We start from the raw sequence: 11196 nt of genomic DNA, 5'->3' as shown, positions 1-11196 counted from the left end.
ATCCTAATTTTACCTTTACTCACTATCTCAATAGTCCTCAAATGAAAAATGTTTTGATTTATAGTTAGGTATTTTATATTTTGAATTTATAAAAATTATACAATTATATATTCAATGGTTCAATATGGTTAACTAATTGTAATACTCTAGAATAAAATTATTCCCAAATTAAATTATTTTAAAAATGCAAACTTTTCAAACATAATTTAAATTAACAGATATGTTTGTTTTAAACCACACTTAAACGTTTTTAAAATTACTAATATTGTTGTATAACGACGCAAGGTTTTAATCTAAGCGTGAATAAATAAATAATACATTTTTATTAATGATAAATTATTAATTTACTTGAAAACTTATTAATGTATTCATACTCAGGTCATAGATTTTTGATGGATTAGAGGGATTTAACCCATTTATAACAAACATTATTTATACACTACTATATAATCCTAAAACAAAGTTGCGCCAACTTGGCAACATTCAAAGTAACTCAAACAAAATTTATAAATACATATAACTCCTAGCTCAACCGTGCTAAGCGAAAACAGGATAACTCCAGTCAATATGATTTTTCAGGAACACAAAAAAACATTTTTAACGTAAATCAAGATACCCTTTTTTCCCAATGTATGAACATAAGTCAAAAGATGGTAACTCCATTATTTTTTATGTGATTTACCAAGTTTTTGCTTAGTATTTGGATTTACCGTGTTTTCGCTTATAAAACATCAAATATATTGAACTTACTGTATATTTTCTTATTTTATATTTCAATTTTAGATGGGTTTTAATAGGAAATATGCTACTTTTACATCAAAAATCGGTGTAAAATCACTAAATTTACCTATAGAAACAAAAAAAAATTTTTTTTTAATTTTGGAGTTATCCTGTTTTTGCTTAGCACGGCAGAGCTCTAGTAATAAATTTCTTTAAGAAATTTAATTAAAGCTTAAAAGTACCAACTTTACGCACCCTTTTCTATCATAGAGACTAAAATTACATTATATTTATATAAAATAAAAAATGAATAAATTATATTGTTACTCTTTCAAGGTTAAATAATATATTCCTATCATCATTATATTATATGAAATAAATTTTGCTATTTATTGATATCCAATATAAAATTTATTTATACAGCCACATTTTTCTCGGGAAAAGAAAAAATTTCTTTAAATTATACTATTTTAATGTTGGACAAAAATTTAAAGATTTTGGTATTATGAAGATTAAATATTTAATAGTTTCTTTAAATTTATATTCATTTTACGAAAAAGAAATTAAGATAATAAAATAAACTATAATTTTTAACAATGCAACTCAATTAACCTACAATAACAAAATTTTATTGATGAAAATAATTTTGTTTATTCTTTAAGCAAAATAATAGTATATTTTTTTATTCTAAAAAATATGAGCGTCATATTTTCAAATTAAAAATGAATGTACATAAAATATAATTTAAATGATTTTGATAAAGAATAGCATGTACAATATTTTGAGAAGGGGCAATATCATTTCATTTTTAGTTTTTTAATAAATTATATTATTAGCTGTAGTTAACTAGCTACAAAAAACTCCGTTTCCAAAAATATTAACTATTTTTTCCTTCTTTTTAAACAAATCTTTTGTCATTAATATCAATATTAGATCTAATTTTATATTTTAAATGGATATATAAACCTAAATAGTAATTGAATCTTTTTATTAAAATTAAGTTAAATAATTATATTTGTATAATAAATATATATTCGTTGATGTACTTATTTTTCTGTAAGTTAAATGTTTTTTTTTTATTAATTATATAAATCCATCTGATTACATTGAATCATAAACTTATTTTTAAGTTTAATTATTTTTTTTAAGTTAAATTATAAAACATCTAAGTAACCTTTAATATCTACATCGTGCATAACTAAATTTTATTTACAGTTTTTTTTAGGAAATGATTTTTAATTAACTATTACATCAGGCGATGACATAAAAAAGGTATTAAATCCTAAAAATAAATGTTTTGTCTTTTCATTAACAATGAAGTGAACATACATGTACAACATATACATACAACAACAAGTATATCCTAATAATGTGGTCAAAATACCAATTGAAATAAAAATTATGTTAAAAACAAAAAGATGCTCATAATTCGTCCAATTGGTTTGTTAAACTGTCCTTTCCTTCACCTGTAAAATTTAATTTTTGTGACTTAATACCTTTCCAATGCCAGCACCTTAAATAATTTAGCTACGATATGTAGCTGAGAATGTATTGGTTTAACCATGCCGTGTTTTTTTTTGTTTGCTGATAGTCTTTATGAATAATTCAATCCTATTTAACCGATTTTGTTCAACGATATTTAATAAGATCACAAATTATATCTAGTTGAAACTATTAACGCTTAAATTCAAAAAATCCCCTCAATTTCCTAAAATCACGTTAGTAATATGTTATACAAATTTGACAATAATTAATAATTTGATAATTATTTTAATTTTTTTAAAGGTCCTAAACAGATATTTTACAAATAATATTTTCAGACACATTGAAAAATTAAAAATGAAGTGTATTATTCTCTTATCTATATTAATATTTGTGAGTATTTTTTATGATTATACACAAAGGTATTAACAATTTCTGTAATTTTTGTACATTCTAAACAACGTTGAATAATAATATTTTTATTTTTTATTAATATACACATTTTTCAAAATTTCAAAATAGCTAGTTTTTAATACTTTTCTAACACAAATGTTAATGGTTCAATAATAACTTTAGGACAAATACTTATTTAGTCACAAGAATATTAATAAATAGAGTGGTTAGATACAGTTCGTACTAGTCTATATTTTTATTATTATATGTATATGTATATTTATTATACTTCACCCACACTATATATTAAAATGCTTATAATTAATTTGATAATTGTTTTATAGTTGTAAATTAATAAATATCATTAAAATTTTGTAAGAAAGGATCTAAAATATGAGTAGTTTAAAATTAGAGATTATTTTTTATTATTATTATTAAAAATTAATAATAAAACATATGATTTATATTATATTAAAATATTTCTAATAATACATAAATTATTCAAAATAAAAGTAACGTAAGAATATTTAGTAGATCAAATGTTATTAGACACATAAAATATTGTGGACCATCCATTATACTTTTATAAAACAAATATATAATCAATTTATATTATTTGATCTATTTGAATAATCTTAACTCTCTAATTTAATGATAACAAAATTAGACATTCTTAGATTTCTTATAAAATAAAAATTATGTTAAGAAAATTATATTTATATTTTTTAACACGCTTGTATTAGTTTCACTTGTATGCTGTGGATTTGTTGTTTGTAACTCTCCACGCGCCACATGTTATTATTCTCGCGAATCCCGTCGTCTATGACCTTGAGACTAGACTTTCGTAACGCATTCACCCCCACCCTGCTCACCACACAACGTCAACACTAATCGTATACAAAATGTTCAGTAAGTTAGGAAACAGTTAAATTGTTACAAACAATGAGTACAATAGAAAATCGTTTCCTTATTTACTGAACACTCTGTATAATTTTATTTTTGGTTTTCGTACCCGTATATGCGTGCTTGTCATCAATTATATATATACATAAACAAATTTTTATTTTGACTGACCAATACCCTGTAAGCGCCTTACGTATATATATTTATATATTCGTACCGCCGCTGCCGCCGTTTCTACCTTAGGTATAACGTTCCCCCCGCCCACAAAACAAGGCTATACCTAGTGCATGATACGTTTATGTACTTATGTCGCCTTAATATACAGGGTGTTCAGTAAGTCAGGAAACGGGTATCTATTGTTCTCATTGTTACAAACAATGAGAACAATAGAAACCCGTTTCCTGACTTACTGAACACCCTGTATATATATGTATGTATGCATGTGTGTATATATATATTCCTACAGCCGCCGCATATGATTCGCGTACAACGTTCCCCCGCGCCCCGTCCGCCCACAAAACACAGCTATACTTTGTGCATTATACGTTTACGTACTTAAATCGCTTTACGTGTATTCTAATTACTATTAAAAATATTTATTAACACGCTTTATTCTCATTAAGAGATATAGAGTGTATTCATTCCGATTACAAAGGTATCGTCATTTTTCGTCACTACCACCATGTTCAGGAAGTGGGTAATTGGCGCGCCTGCTACTTTCCTTGGATGTGGTAGCCGTTTCTCAGACTCCCTCTCCGGAATCGAACCCTGATTTCCCGTTACCCATTACAACCATGATATTGATAGTAACTACTATCAAAACATAAAACTAAAAATTATTTTTAAGTTTTTTAGTTCGATGTGCTTTAAAAGCGTGTTTTTTTAGTTTTTCTAAACTATATTTATTAAGTGTTATATATTTATTTTGATTTTAATGTAAATCAAATTAAAATCTAAGTGCTGGAGGTTTTGTATAACCAATATTACGCCAGTACTCTGCCAGAAATGGTAATCAAGCACTGCTCACTAAAACGGATCAGTACTTATCAATGGCCAATTGCCAGTACTGGTTTAATACTTCGTCCATTGTTAATACTTACCAAAAAATTCTGCTTGGAATTTATCGGACTCCTTTCTTCCCCAAGCTACAAAAAGTTTAACAAACTTCAAAGTACTGGCCTAAAAACTATAGTCAATCAGTCACCTTCTTAATTAAATCATAATTTATTTTATAAACTAGTTAAATATTTATATTACCGTTATTTATAAGTTATAAGGAATGGATTAAAAAAAAAATTAACTGCTAACAAATCAAGAAATATAAAACTAAAAAATACCAAAAATAATATATTTAAAATAATTATTATTTTAAGAGAAATCAAGAGACTAGCGTTTAAGTGTATTAATAAAATTATTTTGATAAAATAAAATCTTACTATCAAATTTCATCAAATTTTTCAACGATAATAAATAGATAATTAATGAAATTTTTTATAATTTATAAATATTGAAAAAATTGTATGAGACTTATTATAAATTTTTGTTGTATAGATTTTTATTTCACAAATATCAACTAATCCAGAAATTATAAAAAAAACTCTAAAAAAAACTCAAGAAAGAAACCTAAAGTTAGAAAAATTTAGATATGGAAGAAGAAAACTTAAACATTGTTTGGATAGAAATAATCTTAATTATAAATCCAAAAAATTTCTGATCATTGGTAGATTTAAATAGTTTATTTTACTAAAATTACTTTTTTGATTGATTTATATTTTTGATGTTCAAATCTACGGTTGGGATTAACATTTTTTATTAAACCACATTAATTAGGGTAAATCTCTTTAAATAAGTCAATATTGTATTTGAGATAACTATTTAGATAACTTTAAAATATTTTAAATTATAATAATAAATTATTATAATAATAAATTCATTTAGATAAGATAAAGATAATGAAAATTATCAAAACGACTTATTTATTAAAGTCCTATCACATTGGACTCTTGTTTAGTGAACAATTAGGATGTTTGGAAAGATATTTCAAACAATTCTAATGAATCTTCAATTTTTACAAGCATTATATAGTAAAAATCGTTGTCTAGTTTAAGATTTTACATTAAAAATAATTTTGAGTAATTGCCAGTGGAAATATATTTTCGGTTCGAAATAAGAGGGTAGAAAATGTTTATATATTGATTTTGGCAGGATTTTTAGTATAAGTAACCATTTTTTTTGAAATTGACATTTGTCATTTTTCGCTTCATTACATTATAATGCTATTGGTGATTAATTGATAACTAGTATTGAATTGAATAGTTGAGATATAAAAATCATTTAGCCTATGAATAATAAAATAGATTGGAAGTAATTGAAAAGAATAAATAAGAGCTTAGCACTAATGGTTCTTTTTTTTACTTTTAAAAATATGTCGTAAGTAACAAAATTCAACTTCAAACTAACAAACAACAATTTTTATAAATAATGGCTTCATAAAATTAAATAATTAGTATAATTTAAAACTTACACGATTAATCTTGTTTGCCAAATGGTATTGACGTATACCCAAATAACCTACAAATAGACAATGCAAAATATCTAAAGACGGCCATAGTCTAAACTTTGCCATCCAATTAATTTAAAAATATGAAATTTTATTGAGTACATTTGTACCACTTATTTTCCAAACTGAATGATTAAATTACTCCGAAAAATGTTACTAAAATTTTTACCTAAATTATTTTAATCCTTTACTTATTAAACTTATTAGTAAACTTTTTCTGTTTAATTTTTGTATACAGTGAACTGTATCCATATCACAAGTTTTACAATTTCATTTAATACAAAATTAAATACTTTTTGTATAAAGTGAGTACAGTATTAAGAAGTATGTATTATTAAAATAGTTATTATGGTTTATGAAACAGACAAATTAACTATTAAATTTATGCTCTTAAATTACGTCCTGTCACCAATTCAATGTTTTATATTTTAAAATTTTTATAATAGGTAATATAAAATTATTTTCTTTTTTATGGTTTATATGCTAATAAATAAATAATATAATTTGTGCTAAAATTCTTATGAAAAACTTTTTTTCTATAATTATAGGAAGTTCATTTGACTATGAAATGAAAGAAATGCTCAGAGAATACATGTACCTTTTCGAATATAAAAAAAAAAATGCACAGGAAATAGTTGAGGAAATAGTTGAATATATTCGTAGTAAGCTCAATAGAAATCAGTTAGCTAAATTTGGCTCGGTACAGTTGTGCAATCAAACAATAAGTGCATGCGCAACGCTATTTATGAAATCCCATAGAATAAAAGAAGTACCAAATAATGTGAGTACTTCTACATAATTATAAAATTCAGTTAAAAAAAAAAAATTATAAATTTTTGATTATTAAAACACTCTTGGTTATGCAACGAAATAATAGTTTATCATGTAAATTATAAATTAACAATACAACCTACTAAACACCTTAAGATGATATAATCCAACAAAGAGCTGATGACGACATACACACTCTTTTGGTGGTAGCTAATTTAATTAAATATAAGACAAAAGAGTAATGATCACGACGATGGTAAAAAGTAAACTACTGTTTGTGAAAATATACTTAGATGGTTTGGTCATTTTATGAGGAGAGAAGAATCGGAAGCTGTAAGAAAAGTTATAGAAATGAATTTTGAAGGAAGAAGAGGTAGAGGAAGACCAAAAAAGAGATGGAGGGATGCTATTGAATGTAATATGAGGACAGCTGATGTGAGCGTAAATGATATGAGTGATGGTATTAAGTGTATATTTTGGATAAGGATCGCCAACCCTAAGTAGTTTGGATGAAGGTGGGAATATAGAAGAAAGACAGGCTAATTAAATTTAAAATTGCCATTCAAAAATAAATTATTTAAGACACACTTACAAGATGTAAAATATTAACCAAAAAGAAGTTTTATAAACTAAGATATATACAAGATGATCCACCTTTTTAGACAAATCCTATAATAAATAATTACCTTAATATTATTCGTTATTATCTTTTTAAAAACTTATTTGGATATAATTCTAAAAACGATATTATAAAAATTATAAATTTAAAAACATTCAAAATTTTTTAGAGTTAATAATAAAAAATTTATTTTTTAGCAAAATCCTCTTAATGTTAAGTGATTAAATTCCTAAAGAATTTTGAAATTTGATTAAATTTGAATTTTAATGTATTTATTTTACTTAAAAATAAATATTATATTAAATCAGTTAGTAATACTAAAAAAATCCACTAAATTTTATTTAATCAATTAACTATTTAATAGTACAAAAATAACAATAAGTCCCCATTTAACTTAGAAATTTACTCTTGAAAACTACCCATAGAAATAATTTTACCTTGAAATAAATGTAGTATTAACTATGATACAAATAATAAATAAAAATTTTTTATGTAAAATTTTATGAAAAATCATTGTTTAACAAAAAAATTGGGGGTAGTATACTTAATAAATTATACAGAATGCTGTTATCATGAATTGCTTAATTATTTGAAAGACAAAAATAATATTAATAACCTTTTTATTGGTTTATTTTAGTAACATATTTTACTTAACTTACCATTCAAGAAGTATTTTTTACGTTCATCCCATGTTTAATATTTTTAGTGCTCATTTACCATATAATGATATAATTAAAAGTATGACTTGTTTTGTATAAATTATAAATAATTTTATGTAATGACTAGAAGAAAAGCGTAGACGCTGCTATTTTAATAGCTAGACATTTATAGACCTCACTTTCCCTTGCCTAGGTACAAAAATGTATATAACTTCAAAATAGTGGTCCAAAATTTGTTATCCACAAGTCATTTTTTCAATAATTAAATAATCACCCTGTATATATAATATATATATATATATTTATAATTTTTAAAAGGTTATAACAAAAATAAAAAAACGTATTGGGCTAGGAAGAAATCGTTCTATTTCTTACTCCATTATATCAGATAGTGATGATGACCTATCAAGAGTAACTTCAAATGAAAGTTTCTTTACAAATGTCGATGAGGATTTACCCAGAAATGACAGTATAGTCAGCGTAGCAGAAAGTTACTACACAACTACAGAAGGTAATCTCTCTAGAGAACGGAGTTTAGCCACACTTTCTGAAAGAGGTTACATATCGAATGAAGATGAAGTAGAAGATCCTAATATCGAAACCTATTTTGTTGAAGATATTGATCAAAATGAGGAAATTATTGAAAAAAAAGACGACGAAAAAAATGAAGAGAATGATGAAAATGTAGATGATGTAGCTAAAAAAGAAGACAAAGAAGAGAAAGCTAAAGATGACGAGGAAGCTAGAAATGATAAAGAATCTAGAAATGCTGAGGAAGCTAAAGATGATGAAGAAGCTATAAATGCTGAAGAAGCTAAAGATGAGGAGGAAGCTAGAAATAATGAAGTATCTAAAAATGCTGACGAAGCTAAAGATGATGAAGAAGTTAAAATTACTGAAGAAGCTATAAATGCTGAAGAAGCTAAAGATGATGAGAAAACTAAAGATGACGAGGAAACCAAAAATGCTGGGGAAGCTAAAGATGATAATGAAACTAAAGATGATGAGGCAGCTAAAGAAGATGAGGATGTCAACAATTCTGAGGAAGCTAAAGAAGATGAGGAAACCAAAAATGATGAGGAAGCTATAAATGATGAAGAATCTAGAAATGCTGAGGAAGCTAAAGATGACGAAGAAGCTAAAAGTGCTGAAGAAGCTAAAGATGACAAGGAAGCTAGAAATGATGAAGAATCTAAAAATGCTGAGGAAGCTATAAATGCTGAAAAAGCTAAAGATAATGAGAAAATTAAAGATGACGAGGAAACCAAAAATACTGAGGAAGCTAAAGATGATGATGAAACTAAAGATGACGAGGAAACCAAAAATACTGAGGAAGCTAAAGATGATGATGAAACTAAAGATAATGAGGAAGCCAAAAATTCTGAGGAAGCTAAAGATGATGATGAAACTAAAAATGATGAGGATGCTATAAATGATGAAGAAGCTAAAGATGATGATGAAACTAAAGATAATGAGGAAGCTAAAGATGATGAGGAAGCCAAAAATTCTGAGGAAGCTAAAAATGATGAAGAAAATAAATACATTGGGCTAAGAAAAAATCGTTCTCCTTCTTCCTCCATTATATCTGATAGTGGTGATAACCTATCAAGAGTAACTTCAACTGAAAGTTTCTTTACAAATATCGATGAGGATTTACCCATTAATGACAGTACAGACAGCGAAGCAGAAAGTTTCTTTACAAATGTCGATGAGGATTTAACCATTTATGATAGTACAGTCAGCGAAACAGAAAGTTACTACACAACTACAGAAGGTAATCTCTCTAGAGAACAGAGTTTCGACACACTTCCTGAAATAGATTACATATTGAATGAAGATGAAGTAGAAGACGCTAATATCGAAACCTATTTTGTTGAAGATATTGATCAAAATGAAGAAGTTAATGAAAAAGAAGACGCTGATAAAACTGTAGAGAAAGCTCAAAATGAGAAGGAAAATAAAAAAGAAAGTGATGATAAAAATAAAGAGGATGAAATAAAAGAAGTAAAAGACTGCGACAAAAATGATGACGCTAATGAAGATGTCTAGGATAATAAGAAGTAATTTACTAAGAATTTTACTAACTATATCTTAAAGATAATAATAGGCATTTTTAAATTATTATACTATTTAAATTTATCTGATTATTTTTTATATATACTTTTAAATGAATTCCTGATATCATAAATATATAAGATCGCCAAAAAATGGTTCTCTTTCAAAAATAGAACAATATAATCAACACAATATAATCAGCTACTTGTGGAAATAAACCTAATTATTATACAGATTTTAAAGTAATGCCTACATATAGAATTTCTAACATAATTAATCAATTTGATTTAATATTCTTCACTTCCAAGATTATACTAGGAATCGTACTACTCAAGATATTTCTTTCTGGAACTTAGTTGATTTTTCAATTTTAAAAACACTTCATTTTATCAAATTTCTTTGTACTTAAAATATTTTTTTAATTATTTGAGACTTAAAATCATTGAAGTGAATTTTGTTTTGATGTAACCATTTATTTATTTATTATATAATAATATTTTGTTTTCCTATTATTATAAGGAAATTAATGTCAATTAAAGTTAATTAATTATCAACACATCTGTTTTAATTATTTCAATTTATTTTAATAACAAATCTAATAAAATTTATATGATTATTTAATAATTAAAATCCATTGTGAGTTTTCTTAGTAGGTGAGTAGTCTCTATTTAATTTCTTTATTCTAACAATATCACGCCGCACTATGGTTCGATAGCAAATTTAAATATTATAAATTATTAATTGAGGGGACCAAAATTTTGTTTTTTTGGACAGAATACATCAAAATTATATGATATAACAACTCCACATATTTTTTAAATCGTCGGCATGGTGTAGTATCACATTTTAATACATGTAATAAATATTATATATACTTTATACAAATATACCACCAATACACATACACAAAATTAAACCACTTTCTTGCGCATTCTAAAACGCTCACGTAAAAGATTCTATCATAATGACTAATAAAATACAACAAAAAAAAAAACCCAGCACAGGGGGGTCGCGGCACAGTGGTGACGTGGCAT

At 25.3% G+C, this 11196-nt stretch overlaps 1 protein-coding gene across 1 annotated transcript; it reads left to right on the top strand.

Moving 5' to 3' along the window:
* Window positions 1-1739: 1739 nt before the first annotated feature.
* On the top strand, window positions 1740-10716 carry LOC126904290 (midasin-like). The gene is made up of 5 exons (XM_050683204.1): window positions 1740-1776; window positions 2541-2595; window positions 5050-5218; window positions 6607-6839; window positions 8426-10716. Exons 2-5 carry the CDS (start codon window positions 2560-2562, stop codon window positions 10154-10156), a joined length of 2169 nt encoding a protein of 722 aa, XP_050539161.1. The 5' UTR covers window positions 1740-1776; window positions 2541-2559; the 3' UTR covers window positions 10157-10716.
* Window positions 10717-11196: the final 480 nt, after the last annotated feature.

The sequence above is a fragment of the Daktulosphaira vitifoliae genome, unplaced genomic scaffold, assembly GCF_025091365.1.
Source record: "Daktulosphaira vitifoliae isolate Bord-2020 unplaced genomic scaffold, ASM2509136v1 Scaffold_4, whole genome shotgun sequence".
Lineage (NCBI taxonomy): Eukaryota > Metazoa > Arthropoda > Insecta > Hemiptera > Phylloxeridae > Daktulosphaira > Daktulosphaira vitifoliae.
This window is presented reverse-complemented; position numbering and strand designations above follow the sequence as displayed.